The 18,753-nt window shown below is 36.9% G+C and overlaps 1 protein-coding gene across 49 annotated transcripts in view; it reads left to right on the forward strand.

The window, feature by feature from the left end:
* The window catches only part of RIMS2 (regulating synaptic membrane exocytosis 2), a 467,470-nt gene that overhangs the window by 188,864 nt on the left and 259,853 nt on the right, over positions 1–18,753 (forward strand). For all 49 annotated transcript variants that reach the window (XM_032131090.1, XM_032131097.1, XM_032131106.1 and 46 more), the window contains one exon: positions 12,625–13,550. In XM_032131090.1, coding sequence (XP_031986981.1) covers positions 12,625–13,550 — 926 coding nt within the window. The remainder of the gene's footprint in view (positions 1–12,624; positions 13,551–18,753) is intronic.

Consider the following 18,753-nt stretch of genomic DNA (forward strand, 5'->3'; position numbering starts at 1 on the left):
CAGCTTTTGCCTGTGAGTCTCTACCTTTGATGATTCTTGGCAAAGATTGTTCATAATGTCTGGCAAAATGTTGAATCTCTTGGCTATGACCAAGTTTTTCATGCTAAGTTTCTGTCCTGCAGAAATATGTGCTATCCATAATGACTTTAGAAGTTTGACTTTTTTCTCATATTTCAGCGTAAAAAATTTCTACTTGACATTTCCTTAATGTTGAAGCAGAGTAGGTGAATCTGAATCTACCTTGGCACTCGTCTCTGGAGGTCTCTGGGTATGTTGCACTGGGAGAAAATATCCTCTCCCAGCTAATGCTGGTGCAGTGTAACTTTGTTGTATGTAATTAATGGTCTGGTGGAACAGACATATCACAAGGCACAAGAGCAAGTGCAGAATAAACGATCAGCAAGGTGAGGCACTATTACATCATAAAGCATAAATAAAATGCTTCCATCTTAGCTTAAATAAATGAGAAAGAGAAAATAAGTCATAATGTTCCTCTATTTTTGAAAAGGAATTTATGTTATAATGCATTTTTATAACATGGAATACCCTGTCGAAGTCATAGGTGAAGTTTCTACTTTCAGTTAAACTGATCAAATACCTCTTATGTTTTTTCTAAAGTGGAATTTTTCCTCATATGACAAATATTTTGATAATATTGGGCAAATGCAATCTAGAAAATGCTTCTGTATCATTAATGTCAGCTTTTAGCTTTCACAGTATTGATCAGCAACTGCACCTGACTTCTCCATTCAGAGACAGTTTCTAATGTGTTATTGAAGATACTGAAACCAGTCTAAAAAAGAAAAAAGGGGCTGAAGAAGTGACGTCCATAGCCTCTACCCCAGTAATATATTTCAGTCCACTTTTCGCAAAACTTGATCTTTGAAAACCTTTTATTTTCTATGAAGTATTGATGATGATAATTCTCCTAAGAATTTTACTGTATTTTAAGTGTTTTTTATCTGCTGCAAGAATTTTCTAACATGGCTATAATTATCCACCTCCTTTTCTTCTCTGCCTCTCCCTCCTCTACCCCAAATTTATATGTATTCATGAATCAAACTCAAAATTCCAACAGAGTGTTGGTTTTTCTCACCTTGCTGCAGGACTTGCAGCAGTAGGGAAATGGCCAGATAGTGGAAATGTAATAGTTCTTCAGGTTGTGCTTTTAATAGCATGTCATCCATATAAACCAAAATAATCCAGATAATATTGTTTTGGGAAATATCTCCCTAATGATGAGGGTAAATGAGCTTGGTGCCACAGTAAGGCCAAATACAAGGAATTTAATTTGATTTTCTTTTCCTTCTCAGCAATGCTTCATTCATATCTGGCATTAATCTCATTTCTGTAAAAGCATCCAGGAGAAAGGAAATCAAACTACTTGATCACGGTTACTCTTCTCTCATTATATGAATCTATTAATATTGTAACTGTTTTGTGTTAGTTCACCTATGCATTTCAAGATAACTATATACCATGAAATATTCTTTGCTAATTGTAAAAGTCAGATCTGTCCAACTAGCTGTTTTGACCATTTAAATTACAGAAACTAAATTACCGAAACTTGATCGTCATTTTCTGCTCTGTCAACTCAAGCATCTTGAATAATTTTTATAGTCTCTTGCCTGGCTCCCCAGCCTGATATCCAGTTGATCTCATACTTGAAAAGTGCTTCAGTGAGCATACATTTAACCTTTCTTGTTCAGGTCAACAGTGAAAGTAAAGTTTAACTTAAAACATCCTACTGGTCCCTAAAATCTGACACTAACAGTACTGATAGTGATGAAGTCATCATTAATCTCGGAAAGATTTAATGAGTGTCTTCACAAAATGTTTTAAATCATTACTTTCCTTTACTTTTTTCTTGTTCCTTTCTGTGTTGCCTTAGCTGATTGATCCCACTCTACTTAAGACTGAATTACTGAGTGTTCTGTAACTTTTGTAATGGACTTGTGTTATCAAAGGTGCTGAGAATCTGTATAATTTGAACAGTTCCCTCTCAGTGTTTGCCAGCTCTTTGCCAGTTGAGTCTAGTTGGTATTGACAGGCCCGCTGGTTATTCTCATACTTCTAGAAATTCTGTAATTGATGGAAAAAGTGACCAATGTTATGTGAAAAATCTGCTAATACATAGCCTAAACTTCAGTTAGAATTTCATAATTTGTATCTTGACTTTGTAGAATCCTATTGAAAACAGGTTTATTGGGTAAAGCAGAAAATGCTGGTGACAGGAACTGTAAAGCATGAATTAGTTGGGGTGTTTATATATGCATGCAGTTACAAAATGGGCATTCATTTCTCCTGTGCAATACAAAAACCTGGCATCTTATTTTATTTTTTAAGTAAAAGTAGAGCAACTAAGTCTACCTTCTTTGTAGTAGTATGCAGAATACATCTAAGGGGTTATGTTACAAGATGAAGTTTATTTTAGTCGTTTCGTTATAAATTGCCTTAGATTTCCACACAACTGTCTTAGAAGAAACATAGTTATATATTGCAGTGAATTTTATTCATTGCTATTGCATTTCTAGTAGTTCTGTAAGGACTATTCAATATTGGTTTGCTATATTCCTCTATGTGGTCTGTACTGTTGTCATCTTAACTGGGTGCTACCTTTTTATATAGAAGCTGCTAAGCAGCCAGGTTAACCTTTTCACTTCCAAGTGTTCACTTCCACACACTTTCTAGAGTTCTTAGTGGTCTTCCATATGGATTTTTGCAAACATCCATGACTATATTTTCTTCTTTAGAAGGCTTCATATTGAGCCTCTTTTGTGGAAGACTTGCTCTAGTGCAGACATCTCTAAGAGGTGATAAGAGAATAATGGGGGGGAATATCCAGAGCTGGTCTCAGCAGGGATCTGAACGGGGTATCTAAGGATGGCTCTTTGTTGATGTTTCAGAAACCAGGCTGTTATTATCCATGTGATGTTGTTACTACATGGCAGTATGCTGGGAAATTTTTCACGTAGTGTCTCTGAAAACCCAGCAACACAGACACGGTTTCCATCTTAACCTCCTGCCTGAGGGGTTCTGAACTGAAGGAGCTCTGTCTAGGCAGCTGTAACAATTTAATTCTGAACATTTTGGAATGTAACAGCTGTGGATTGTGAGCCCACTGCTTAAACAACTCTGTAGAAAGTTTTTTTGCTTGAAAAACATTATAAAATCATGTCCTACATGATTTTACATAATGTGTTTATACCATACATAATGTAGGTGCTATAGTTTTTACAGAAATACAACTTACTTTTCTCTAAACTTCTGGTCTGCTTCTATGATAGACTTAGGTGCTGATTTAAAATACAGACATTTGATCCTGTCTCACCAACATGTGGAGAATGACAGTTGAATCAGAAATTTAAAGTTTTATGTACTGTGGTAATTTCCAAGAGCTGTTGAATGCACCTGTCTCATTTCACAGTGGTCCAGCTGATGTTCCCTAGCAAGAACACATTTACCCTGATGGCTTTGTCTTGGAGAAGCTGGTGCAGACAGCCCATCATTCATTGATGAGCCACCACTGATGTAATTCACTGGATTTAATAATGGGCCTGTACTTCCCATTGCTGAGGAAACTGGACATTTTCACAGCGGTTATTTTATGCTTGCTCTTTTATGGAGGCATCAAAACAGCTCAGTATGATCTATTTAATCTCTTTCAGACTGAAATATGAATCACTGAGATATTTTAAAACTAAAGTTCATTGTATGATAGCACATTTATATTGTAATTGTGGGCACAATGAAGAGAGAGAGAAAAAAGAAAATACTTACTGACTCAAGTTCATTAGTAAAGTTAGAGTTTTATGAGTTCAACAGTCCAAAACAGCCTCCAGATGTTATTAGGGAAAACAATTCTCAAATGACAGTTCATGTTGCTGATATTTTCTTAGTTTGGTCATTATTGAAATAGCTTTATTTTTTATGTAACGGTGATAATACCCACATAATAATGGAGTGTTTCTTTTGAAGAAAATTCTCCCCTTCATCAGACTTAAAGGTTTCCTTTGAAGAACCAGGATACTTTCAGCTGCTGGTAAATGCACCTGCTGAACAACCCCTGGGGCACGAAACTGAAGCACTTAAAAAAGATTAGACTCAATATTAGATGAAATGATGTATAGATGAACTCTATTATGATATATTCTCCGTGTTGGCTGAGCAAATAAATTTTGGTGTCAGAATGCCTTTCCTAGGAGTCAGAACTCCCTATATTGAGGTGGAGAAAATCTAGGTTTCTGCTAAGTCTTATTTTTCCCATGTCATGCTACTTCATCATGGCTTAAACATATTGCAGTCAGATTTGGTTGGTGCTTCATATTAAACATTATGTGTTTGCAAGCTAGTTTGGATAGGTAGAAGATGCTGTGGAAAACTGTAGAAAAATGTGTTTGTAATTCATTTAAGGCAAATGAGGATATACATTTGCTTTCTATTATTTTCACATTTTCACCATATTTTGAATGTGAGTTTTGGTGACTGTTTCTGGAAATAGTCCATTGATGTTCTCTTTTTTTTTTTTTTTTAAACTATGTAAGAAAAAATACTTTCAGCTTTATGGTATGTGCAGCACATCACACTGAAATAGATGCCACAGCTATTTTAGCCTAATAGTTGAAAATTATGCCAAAATTTGACTTCTTACAAACTGAAAGTAGAGATATTACATAACTTAGTTTGAGACCTAGAACATAAAGAAAATGCTGCAACTAGTATCACAAAACGTAAAATACTGGAACTGCACAATTTTAAAAATAGTTTAAATGAAATGCCCTGACCAGCATGTACATTTGTAGGTAATAGTACTGTAGCAAGGCACTAATCAGCTAAGTACCATAATCCTCCTTATAGGGTAAATTCTTACTTGACCTCCAGCTATATACAGCACATGGTAACAGCATTAAACTCTAACACTCCTCTCATGCTCTCAATAGCTTCCCATTGGGTCAGCTCTCTGACTTGAATTGCTGTTGTTTCAGATACTAAACTTTATTTTTTTCCCTAGATGCCTTATATTTTATAAGTGCATTGTGGGGGAAGGGGAGGGTTTGTAAAACATATGTGTCTTGAAATTAAGGGATAGTTTATATGATTTCACTGAACATAGAGGATTAAATGAAAGCGCTAGCGAGAACAGAAATTGATGTATTCTCATGAACCCGAGGCTTCCTACTTCCCAGATGTGCAGTGGCTGATCAAAAGGTAAAGCAGGGAAGAAAGATGCAGAATGTGTTGTGTGAAAACAATGTCTAATGCTCAGCATTTCTTGTTCTTTTGGGGGATGATTAGGGAGATTTTTTTACTTTTAGTAAAAAACTCCAAGGAAGTACTGAAAAACTTTTTTTTTGTGCTTCAGATGTATGAGAATATTATAATTAACAAAATCTAGTGCTTCCCTATAATTTAGTTTCTTAAATCATATTCTATATTCTGTGAAAAATTAATTCTTGAAATGTTGTATTTCTTTTAAGAAAAAATAGTGTATGTAGAATTTTGAAATGTCCTTTTATTTTATATTATTTGTACTTTTTAATAACAGTTCAGTATTATATTTACTCACTCTTATGTTAGTGTTACTGTGACCTACTATTCTTTTAACACCATGTGTTTTAATCTAATTTGAATCCTGCTGTAGGACAGCTGTTAATTGATTCCTCCCTTCTGCAAATGATTTCTGTAGTGTCAGTATTGATGCAGATAGCATGAATGCCCATTTTAACCAATTATTCTTGAAAAAAATTTAATCCATTTGCTATTTATTATTGTTTTTATTATTATCTTTTTTTTTGAGATGAAATTTTTACTAAAAGAAAAGGTGCAATATTGCTTATCTATTAAGTGGAAATAATTAGCAAAATATTACTTTTGAAAATGTTCAAAAGTTGAAATAAAGAAAAATCTTAGAGTGTTTAACCTATTTATAAGAGGTAAGCATTCATCAATGTATCTGAATGAATGCTCAGAGTAAAATATAGTTTTTTTATTTCTCTGCAGTTCTCTAAAATCATATTATGTGATATAAGGGCTACTGACTACTCAGGCAAAATAAAGGAGGACAAAGTAATTCTACTGTTAGTCCAGTTTTCCTATCTGCGATGTTCGTGATTTAAGAAATAAAAAAGTGAAAAAAAATATTACCTGAATATTTGTAGATTAGTAATTGATACTTACAATCACTCTTTTTGTTCAGTAGCTACTTGTTTTTTACGTGTTATAATTCTTTTCCTGATACAAATTGAAATTAACCCTTCTGCAATGGTGAATTTTTGCTGAATTACTTGTACGGAAGAGAAATGTGTTGTTTCATATGTCTGTGCAATCACGTCAAGTTCAAGTCAAAGTTGTTATCAGTGGTGACTTTAATTAAAATGACATTTTGTTACTACAGATTTCCTTTCATTCTGTTGATACAAGCCTGCAGTCAGTGAATTTATATTTTCAGATAAAATCTAATAGAGATCAACATCTGCTCTACCAGTCTCATGCTTCAGTAAATTTACTAATCATCATTGTAAACTTAATTCATATTCTTTGGAGATATTTAGCTGGAGTGTATTCTAATGGTTCAAAGTATGGTTACTATAAAATAAAATTGCAGGGCATGGCTGAAATGAGGAAAGAAATATTGTCTCACATGAGCTTTACCTAATGGATTCCTTAGATATGTGAGTGTTAGATGTACTTCAGGACAATTTTTTTAAAACCCTATTGGTCAAGAAGTGCAATAAACACCTTTTCCATTTATCAAAGTAGGCTGTTTAATTAACTTGTGAATTCTGCACTGGTTGCTTACATTCTTCATCTTCTTTTGAGGGGGTGAGAAGCTAAGGAGAGGGGAACTGACAAAACAGAAGTTTAATCTAGTATAAAACTAGACAGCATAGAGGAACTGTAAAGAGAGATATTGGTAGAAACTGGAACTGCTTAGAAGTCTAAAAAATCCCTCTTTTTTCAATAAGGGAGCCATAGCTGCTTCAAAGAATGTGCAAAATGGATTCTCCTGCACAATATGACTCAGCAAAAGCAGAAGTTATAAGCAGAGAATGAGTTAAATCAATGCCAGCTAGCCTTTTAAAGCCATTGCCAAAAATAGGTAAACATTTTGCTGATTTTTCAGTATGGGAAAGGAAGTCTGTGGAAATGCTTTCCTAAATGAGAGCGTAGATCCCTACTTGGGAAAGGCAGGCAGATCTTAAAGTGCACAGCAAGTTTTCTGGGTTCATTGCACTCATGGGGCTTTGGGTACAAGGTCCAGAGTGTGCTCACCTCACCTCCTGGCAGCCTGGGAACTTTTGGCAAGCTGCTTTATCTGCTCCCTGTCCCCGTTGTTTTAAAACAAGTGCTTTGCCTGTCTGTCCAACCCAACACATAGAAATACAAAAGTTTCAAATAGTAGAACTATTCTTAAATCAACAAATGCTGTTTCCCTGACAGGAGCCATATAGTAAAGGAAAGATGAAGGTGTGTTCAGTGCATTTGGTGAGGCTCTAACAAGAAGCCCTGTATCTTGCATGGCTTTAGTGACAAAGTTCTGGTGGAAAATGTCAATTTTTGCCTTCTATGAATTATTCTTTCATGTACTGAAAGGATCACATTTTGAGTTAAGCAAAATTACAGTGTATGCAGGAGAGGTATTTTCAGTTTTAGTTTTCCATTCAATTTTATTCCTTGATAATTTATAGGAGAGAACAAAACCTTAAAGTATTGTCAAGTAAATTATAATTAGATCTTACAAGTAGATGGCCAACATTCAATTTTCAAATAGCTGATGGCTCAGGCCCACTGAGACCTTATCATTTTTTAATTGATCCAAAGCTTCGGATAAATAATAATCTTCAAGTAAATGAAACTTAATTTACGTGGTTAAACACATCTTCAGAATGATGTTTTCATGAGTTTTCTCCGGCTCAAATGTGTATTCTATTAGTCTGAGAACAAGATTACTAGCAGGAGGGTCTGACATCTAGTTTTGACAGTGATATAAATACTTCACATATTACAATTTTTTTTTAATATCTCTGACTTCTGATACTTGATTTTTAAAATTTCCTTTTCTACAATACATTTGGGCTAAATTTCTAAAAACCTAAATCAAAGCAGGAGAGTGTTTTCTCTGTAAGGAAGAATACAAGTGAATGTCAAAGACTTTCAAGTGATTTAGTTCCATTATGGAAATCACAGCCATCAAAGCCGAATAGCTGTCTTATATTCTTCCTATGTTATATTTTAAGCACTTAATTCTATTGTGTTGTGGAGGAGTTGAATAATTTAACTTTATGAGCATGAGGTCAGATTACAGTCAAGCTATTTGCTTTTCCATAATATTAGTGATATCTGTACTGCACTGCAAATAAGGTTTCCATCAGTGTAAGGTTATGGGCTGTGTATTAAAAGACCAAATGTCATGTATTGATAAATTAGAATAAAAAAATAAATATACAGTAATAAGTAGGAAAAAAAAAGGTTTTATATTCTGTATCTGAAAAAAACAATGTTTATAGAATGTGCCTGACAAAGAGATTTTTGCAGATATTAGAGTTTTTTAACCATAATAGAGATTTTATTTACTAGCTGTTTCAGACAAGTAGCAATCACAATGGCCTGGAGGATTTTTCAGAGGTGTTACAGCCTTTTCAGAAAAGGTGATAATCCTTCTGACAAGAGATACATAGTGCTTAGTTCAGCTGGCAGCTGGAGGGTGCATATCACACCCTTAAAGTTCACGTAGCTTTTGAAGTTCTAGGAAAGTCCTGGAAAGGCAGGAATAATTATTTTCCATGGTGTATCCAGCTGGAGATGCATGATGAAAGGGTTTCATTAAGGTGTCTTTAAGGTAGTTAATGATGAGAAATGGATTAGACAGAGGCTCATGAAGGTGAATGAGAATTAGCTAGTGATCTAAAAATAGCAGCAGATTTTTGATAGTAGGGACAGGCCATAAGTTTTCATCAGTACTAGTTCCCTCCTACCGTGATTTCATAACTCTGATTTAAAATGTTTAGCATTCATTGTACAGCTACGTATATAGCAGGTATTTTTGAAATTAAAAAAATGTTGAATGTTAAAGGGGGGGGTAATTATGCTGTGATGACCAGTAGAGAGAATGACAGACTTTAATACTAAGGGTGTGGTGACTGCAGGGCAGGATGAGCCCTCTCCTGACAGAAGGTTTCTGGCAAATCAGGTGTACAGGTACAGTTAATTTATTTCTGATGGACAGGACTACAATTTCTGGTTAGCTTCAGTAGTGAAGTTAGATGACAGGAACAAAATTAATTAGAAAGGGGGTTTGATAATGCTAGTCAGCATAGGCCAGGAATTAAATTAGTTACTTTTTTCTATCAGGTTGCTTTCTCTGAAGAAAAGCAGTACATTATCAGGTAGGTCCTTTTTCTTGCATGTGCCCTATTAGTTGCCACATGAAGGGCAGCTGTGCAAAGCTTTTTCCTTCATGAAAGGTTGAAGTAGATTGAGGACCCAGCTGCTCTTTACATTACTGTCAGCCATAGATAGTATTCCTATATTGATGTCTTAAATGGAGGAAGAAAAATGACTGTTTGTGGTAAATGTAGCACACGAGGTTAGAAAATGTTTGTGCAAGTGGTATAAATATATAATGCTAAATCACCACATCCTCCTCTCATTAACAGTTAATTGTGGAGGGTGTATTTTTTAGTAAGTCATGTGCCAGTTCATCAGATGATGTTTCCTTAATAGAAACACGTTTTCCTCGGCGACAAGTCTACAATAATGTTTTTACTCATACAGTAATCCATCTATTTTATCCCGCTCAGCCTTCCCCCCATGACATTATAGCAGTAATGTCACCAGAAAAGAATTGTATCCATATGAGGACACTGTGGCATGGAGTCATATTAATTTATTTATATGTATATATATACACACACATGTTTAGTGTGTGTTTATATAATCTATTTGTAGCTAAACCAATTCTTACTATTGTGTTGTTTATATTGCTGTAGATACAAGTATGTAGATGTTTAATACTGAAGCATGTGTACGCTCAGACTGCTCCAAGGCACATACAAGATTTGCCAAACTAGAATCTATATGGCTTTGTGTGTTACACAGTTCATCATGGAGTTGATCCTATAAACCTTATTTACTAGAGTAAATAAGGTTTACTAGAGTGTTTTAATGCTTTGGAGGATCAAATTTATACAAGAAGTGTGGCTATGATGACATATGATCTATAGGTAATATAGACTGAGTACAGACAGTGTATTAACAGTATAGTATGCATACATTTCATGTGTACACGTATTTGTCTCAATCTTGCAATGAGATCTGCATGAATGAATGCCTGTATCTGATGAGTGCAGATTTTTCCTGTATGGGGGCCACAACTGGGGTGTGGAAGTTATGCAAACTTTTGCTATAGCAAAGAGAAATTTTCAGGGATTGGGTAATTTGCTCTTGGAACAACTTGTTTTGGGATGTGGCGTAATTTTCATCCTCTGAAGTATTTAAGTGAAAAATATTTATCTTCCTTGAGGCATTTCTGCATCTAATCTCTGTTGTCTAAACGAAACTTCTATGTCTTTGCAAACTGTCTGCATTTGGGTAGTTCTGTTGTTCTGATTGTCCGTTCCCGTTGGCCATTCTGGTATTAGACTTACAAAATTCTGTTCATGTTGCATTAGAGCGATTCAAGTTGAGTCCCCAGTAGCAGAAAATATAGAGATTTTGTTAAACTTACAGAGGTTATAATTTGTGCTGGTACTAACATGCTACTGTAACAAGACATATGGGACATTTTAGTTTCACCGTAAGCAAATAAGCATCCACGTGAAGCTTATAGTACTTGTCATGCTTTGCACGAAGAGTTTCATTTTTGCAAGATTGAATTAGCTTTCTCATTTGCAGATGCCATTGCAAAGCTAAAGTACTTTACTATTTACAAGGCACTACTGGGTCCAAATCTTTCAAGCACAGTTTAATAATCCTGTATGGTACCTAAGACAGTACAGAATGCCAGTTTGCCAGTCACCCCACATACCACACACACTCTGCATGGACAGTTGTGGTTTTCCCTTGCTGAGCAGAGATTGCATTTCCTTCCTGGCTGTGAAAAGAGTGTTTTCTCTCCTATCAGATAGACAGAGCCCTTTATACTTTCCTGGGCACCGAGGAGAACCTGTTTCTCCTTCTCCCCTTCACTAAATTGAAGTGTTTCCTTTCTTCCTCTTGGACAACTGTGGCAACAACAGGGCTTTGTATTTGCTTGCCTTTTTTCGTGTCCTAAAGACTAGGCAGGATCTCCTGGTTGCTGCCTGCAAGGCTGCCCTTTGGAATCAGTGGTCATTTTGTGAGTGTAGAAAACATTTTAAAAGGGATCTTAATTATAAAGGTAGAACTAAATATAAGAAGAAAGGACTAACAATACAAAAATAGCTTCTCATTTGTATTTTTATTGCTTAAAGTTTGAGTTGATCTACATTATCCCAGAGAAGGCCCACCTCTCAGTCTCTTTTATCTGGGATTTTTACTCCAGTTTCCTTCAGGTAACTTCTTGAGATCCATGTAGGGTGAAAAGCCAAGCATGAATCAGGACATATCTGGAAAGTAACATTTTGCATGCTTATTACCCTATAAGGATTGATAAAGGCAAAATTTGAAGATCCGGTTTGTTTTTTCCCATGTAACTGATCCCTTCTAACCATGTATCAAACAATGTTGTGTCAAACAGAAGCCATGACATTCATTATATGTTCCAGACACACCCTTTATGAAAATATTACATATAAATGAATCACATGCTTCAATCTATCATTTCACTGTCAGGAAAGAATATTTGTTAATTCTTCTTCCACCTTCCTCTGAAGTCTCTAGTTGTCTGTAGCTAGATGGTGTCAATGACATCAAAGAGTCAATGCTTTATGTGGCGCAAGAACTCCATTCTGGTGTCTGTCTTGAACAAATGCTTGGACTAATACTGCTACCATCCCTATAGAGATGGGAAGGATTCTTTTCTCAGGCAGCACTTTGAAACTCTTTCCCTTCACAACACAAAAAAGTGGCTTGTTTTCTGAGTTCAGGGCTTCTGAGTTCATCTGATTTAGACAGATGCTGCCATTGAATCTTTGTCTGTTTTCTGCCCTTGGCACAAATTATGGTTTTGTAGGAACTGAAATGTGTGATTTTGAGCAATAACAGCTGCTAAAAGAGCAAACTAATTGAATGATTCTTCTAGCCCTAATTTCTATGGCGATTATCAAACTCTATGAAATAGAAGTATATGGTCAAGTTATATTGTGAAATGATTACAAAGGATTATAAAATTTTGGTACTTGTAAAGCAATCATGACTACAAAGTAGCCTAAGTATTTGTATTCTATATTTTATGAAGTCGTATTAGCATTTTTCCTTCAAAGCTGCTTTTTCTTCAATCTGTGCACCATAAGCAGATTTATAGCATGACATGCTTTCTTTAATTTAGTAGAGAAAATGTGAGAGCACATTCACAAAGAAACGCAATGAATGGATTTTTTTTCCATTAGCTGGTCATGCTATCTTTTAACTAGCATTAGCTGTAATTTTGTGCTACATAAAATATTGACAGAATTCTCTTTCTGCTTTCTTGCCGTGATTATTTAGGAAAAGAAGCCCTTCAATATCAAGAGAACAGAGCAGAAGATACGACCAAAGGGACGAGAGAGACGAATATTCACAGTATGCTACATCAGACAGTGCGATGCCCAGGTCACCATCAGATTATTCAGATAGGCGGTCACAGCGTGGGCCTCAGTTATATGAAGAATCTGAACTGGGTGATTATAGAGATTCCAACAGAAGGAGCCGCAGGCGTTCCAAGGAGTATCCGGTAGAAGAAGAAGATGCACAAAACAGGGAAGAATATGAAAGGCAAAGGAGGGAGGAGGAATACCAGGCACGATACCGAAGTGATCCTAATTTGGCTCGTTATCCAGTCAAGCCACAGCCATATGAGGAACAAATGCGTATCCATGCTGAAGTGTCCCGAGCACGTCATGAACGGAGACATAGCGATGTCTCACTGGCAAATACAGAGTTGGAAGATTCTCGGATGTCCATGCTCCGGATGGAACGGCCATCAAGACAAAGATCTGTGTCTGAGCGCAGGGCTGCCATGGAAAATCAACGTTCATACTCTATGGAAAGAACTCGAGAGGCTCAGGGACCTAGTCCCAATCGTCAGAGGACCACAAATCATAGCCCTCCTACACCTAGGAGGAGTCCAATTCCTCTGGAAAGACCAGACATGAGGCGCTCTGATTCATTAAGGAAACAGCACCATTTGGATCCCAGTTCTGCTGTACGGAAAACAAAACGTGAAAAGATGGAGACCATGTTACGGAATGATTCACTCAGCTCAGACCAGTCTGAATCTGTCAGACCTCCACCACCAAAGCCCCATAAAACAAAAAAAGGAGGTAAAATGCGCCAGGTTTCATTAAGTAGCTCAGAAGAAGAATTGGCGTCCACTCCTGAATATACAAGTTGTGATGATGTAGAGATTGAAAGTGAAAGTGTTAGTGAAAAAGGTAAGAGTTCCAATTTTTTGGTTGTTTCAATACATAGATTTGATTTGGTTTCCATTACTTTGGAAGTTTATTTTAGCTCTTTAAATTTATTGCAACCGCACATCTACAGCCCTTCACAGATGACTCAACTTTGTTCTGATGGGAATTGGGATGGTTTTTTTTTTTCTGATTATGTGTTTAATTTATGTAAATTTAAATTTAATGATTTACGTAGAAAACATCACAGCTACTGTAAGTGTTTGGATAAGTTAAAGGAGACAACATTCCTACTGAAAACCCTGTCAATGAAATCTGCAAAGTATCTAAAGCTGGGCTGTCATATAAGGCCATGGTTTCATGTCCACTAATACCAGATTTGCGTGCTCCTGGATCACAATGAGTGTATATTTGATCTGGATCAAGGGTGGGCGCATGACCACATTTTTGTTGAATTAACTGGAGCACATGATGCAGACCTTATGCCAGTTTTGTGCTGTCTGCTGCAGGTTAAAGAGCATCTGATCTGCAAAAAGACCTGTGTATATAAAGTTAACCCATTGAAGTTTTGAAACAAATTTAAAATGACTGATGTGGTTTAAACCAATGGAGGTTCCTTTTTCTTGCGGTGCTATGATGATTGATGATTTTTTATTGTAGTGCTTTTTAGATGTAGTTTTGGAGTTACTCCAATGTCAGAAAACTAAGATTGATTGAAATGATTTCCCAGCCCATAAAAAGATAAATTATGACTTAAATATGACAACGTTGGACCATGAGTTTAAACTCGATCAAATGAATATTATTAGTTCGCTTACCCTCGTGTGTGTTGTTTTAAGCTTTTTTTGAGTTATTATTCTTATACCAGTGAACCTTTATTACTTCTCCTAAATGGTCATCTGCTCCTGTGGATTTGGGATAGAAAATTTACTGCTATTTATTATTATTACTATTACTATTACTATTATTAATATTACTATCAAATTCGTTCTGAAGCAAGTAATTAACTAGAGTCAGTGAAATAACTCTGAATTTTCATATGTCAATATCAGCAACCATGATCTGATAAGTAAGGAGCAAGATAGTGTAGAATGGAAAGAAATTTCACCAGGTCAAAGTAGACAGTTGCATGTACTTATGTGGAACAACTGTGCTGAAACCTTGACCCCCTTAGTCTTCCTGATGAATAGAAAAAACTTGTGCCAACTTTATGGTGTTCATGATTTTGTTCTTAGAAGTGACCTTGAGGAAAATAGGACCAATGAATACATGGGAAGTAGTAACAAAATGTTTATTTATGGAAATTCAGTGTAGGAAATGTAGAATACAAAATAATATACAAACAATATGTTTTTTGTACACATAACACACAAAGCATATACATTTAGGATTATAAAAGCATAGGATCATTTAGGTTGGAAAAGATCTGCAGGATTATTGATTACCACTAATTTAGCACTTCCATGGCTTCTAACATGTCAATAACCCTTGAGTCTGCTGCTGCATGGATCTCTATCCCCTACCTCCATGGAGACAGTGACTGAAGGACCCCACTAGCACAGTGTCTCTCAGACATTGGAATGCTGCTCCTTGGTTTATCTGTAGCAAGTCTGGTGTCATGCCTTTCCCCTTCAGACCTAGTTTAAAACTCTCTCCATGAGCCCTGCCAATGCCTGAGAAAAGATCCTTTTCCCCTTTTGAGACAGGTGACCCCCATTTGTCATCTGCAGGCCTGGTGTCATGTAAAGTGTAAACATGATCAAAACCCCCTAAAATTCTGCTGACACCAGGCTCGGAGTCAAGTATTGATCTGCTGGATCTCCCTCTCTTCCCTCATCATTTCCTGCAACTGGGAGAATAGAGAAGACCGCTTGTGCTCCTGATTCCTTAACCAGTCATCCTAAAGCCCTGACGTCTCTTTGCCTTTGGAGTTCTTACTGCAACTTTCCTGCCCCCTGAAAAATCTATAATGGCTGAGGGCCTTTCCAGGATAGGAACCTTTGCCTTCACAACCAGGTCCCAGGGATGCACCAGACTTCACCAAGAAGTGGGTCTGGTCTACATATTGGGCCTTTGGCTCCCTTCAGACAGGAGTTTAAAACATGCTGTACAATGCTAGATTCTCTTTCATAATAATGATCTTACAAAACTTACAGCTTTCACTTAAATAATTCTGTATTTTAAGTGCCAAAGAAAACATTCTTACTGATAACAACAGTTAATAATAATGACAATGTCATGTCTGTCCTGACTTCTGAGGTAGTGAATGAAGCTAGATATTTATTATATAAATTAATTTAAAAAGGTTGCAAAAATTTTGCAGGAAAAAAAAATGCTCTGTACTTTGTTAATCTTGATTGAATTAATGTAAGCACTTTGTCATGACATACAGAGTGTAACTGTGTTAGTGTGGCCCAGTGATGGCCTGTGGCTGGAACCAATGTGGACAAAAGCCTTGGTTTTTCATAAAGGAGAAGAGCAACTGCTTGAACTGGGAAAGGATGTGACTGCTTCTGACTGTGTCTGCTCCCAGTCTGTGCTGGAGGTCCTGGGCTGGGAGGAAGTGACCATGCATAGCACAGGAAGTCATTCCAACAGTAACACCTGTACCTGGAACCAGAGCCAGCTGGTGCTAGCCTCAGCAGCCTGGCCACATAATTGAATAATATCCTCAGACCCTCCTAATTCTCCCCTGCTCTTTAACCACAGAAGTGGAAGCTCCAGAAAAGTGTTTGAGTGAATTTGGGATGATTTGGCTGCTGCTAGGTATGTGGGAGGAATGAAGAGATCTTTTAAGATGAGGAGGAGGATTGGATCTCACTACCTGGATCCAGCCTTCTGGATAGCTATAGGTAGGCATAGAGAGTCGTACCTCATTATTTTTATTTTCATGAATCCCTCTGGTGTAAACCAGCCTGCACTCAGAGTGATTTCTTCATGAATACCACCAGAGCGAATCCAGCACATAAGCCACCAGCAGTCCGCCTTGTATTGCAATACATTATTTCCATAATAGATAAAATACAATTATTTTAAACACCTTTTATAAGAAATTAGTTTCTTCTCCTCCCAAATTACTTGCTTTCCACTCTTTAAAAACATCCCAGACATGAATATTTCTTAGCTGTCCTTTAAAGTCACATACAAAGTCTGTTTGGCCCAAGATATAATGCTGAATATAAAATATTTGTCCTTGCAGTGATGAAGGGTGGGAGTGTTAGAGTGGGGATTTGGTTGCGGTAATAATGAGTTCTCCGAAGTAGGAGAACAATTTTTTTTCCATATCTTTCTCCTTGGAATACCCATAGTTTTTCGCAGATTCTGCAAATAAATATTAACAACTGCTCTGCTGTGAGAATCAACCTGGGTCTGAGCTGCAGGAGCAGGTGTTCACTGATTTGCATCACAGATTTTACAAAGCCCTAACACTGGTTTTAAGAAACTAGTCTGAAAATTGTGACTTTTCCCAAAACTGTAGGAAAAAATTGTAGTCATATGCTCTTAAAAGGACTGAAAGTTTGCCTTTTTAAGCTTATCTTCAAGAGGAAAAGAATTGATACATATATAGGCTGGAACATAAATATGTATACAAAATGAAGATAGAGATTTAGTTCTATTAGTTCAATGGAGACAGTGACCAGCCGCTGGATTAAGAGCTCTGGGAAGAGCATCCGTTATTGCTAAATGCCTGTGCCTTTCAGTATTTGGGTCTGACCTCATTTCAGTAGCTATCTGCCTTAAGGTAATTTTTCCTTGATTTTTAAAAATGTAGTTGTTTTCAGGGGAGGGACAAGGCAAAATTATTTTTATGCATGTTTCTTGTTATGGCCGGAGAAACTAGTGCCATGGAATGCTCCTGCCTCTTCTCTGTGGGGGACAAGGGAAACTGTGAGCAGAGAAAGCTGATGAATACCCTGAAAAGACTCTGGTACCCCATAGACAGTCGTGTGAAACACAAGCGTGGTTGAAGAATTCTTGCAGATGGAGATTCAACTGCAGAAGAACTAAATCCTTATGATACTGAATAGTTTTTGTAATGCAAATAAACTTGGACCAGGAAATTTGAGTCATATGCCAGGCTGAGGACTGGCATATTGAATGGGAATTAGGACACATTACGAGGACGAGGAGAAAAGGGAAAGTAGTTTAGGATTGGCAACAAAATGTCATTGGGTGTCTGGAAACCAGTGGATTGATAGTCTGTAGAAGAAGAGGGAGGAGCTAAACTAGAAGATAAAGTAGGCAGTGCCTGTGACTTGTAGTTTGGGAAGAGCAGATAAAGTGAAGGGGACAGGTCTTCTAAAGATAACTGGGAAGGTGAGAACTGGAACTTCCTGAGTGGTAGGTTAGAGGATTCTGAGAAGCAGAACCAGCATTTTGGGAGGGATGATGAGTGGCTGGGAAAAGGGCGTTCAGAGAAAAGATCAGGAGGGCTAAGCTGGGCTTGGAATTTTTTTGGTGAGAGAGACTGGGACTCCCTGAGCAAGGAATGTGGACCTGGCAGCATTGACATGATGGCTGAGGGGGTGTTTGGTGAGATGAGATGTGCTAAGACCATGGTCAGGAGCTGACAGTGTGACAGAGGAGTTCATTCTTTAGAAGCTCAGGAAACAACGCATGAGAACAGTGTTAAATGGACATAGCTGAGATTACAAATGTGTTTACCTGAAATTTAGGCTGTGCCAGGATTATACATATTTTCCAGACTGAATTTTGTGCAGGTCATCATACACATTGGAGCTCTCTTTAGTGACATAACTGAACACCAGTTTACCAGATGGCCTCTGCCTTTTTCTGTGAATAGGATAAACAACTCTTTCTTATTGTGCTATTTAAATTTTTCTGAAACTCACAATATTTTTTCCACATTATGTAAGAGACCCTTCTTTACTCTTGCTGTGAATACCAGGCTTGTGAAACTGCAAAGATGTCTCCATTTACAACACTTACTGCTAGTCCTGAGATCAGCGTAGCAGATGGTTCAAGGCTGTATCTCCATGACAGGACCTCCTGCCTGTCTTAGGAAGTACACTTTGGAGAGAAAAAAAAGAAGTTGCCTATATGTTTTGGACCAAAATATTAGGTATATTGCTATTTTCCCTAATAATGAAAGATCAAAATTGGTTAAAATGTTAGAGAAAAACAATTCTTGAAATGCCAATGTTTTTATGAAATTGTAAATTTTAAATGGCTGTAAAATAGATCCTCTATCACTAAACCCAGGGAT

This window comes from Corvus moneduloides, chromosome 1, assembly GCF_009650955.1.
Source record: "Corvus moneduloides isolate bCorMon1 chromosome 1, bCorMon1.pri, whole genome shotgun sequence".
NCBI classification, from domain to species: domain Eukaryota; kingdom Metazoa; phylum Chordata; class Aves; order Passeriformes; family Corvidae; genus Corvus; species Corvus moneduloides.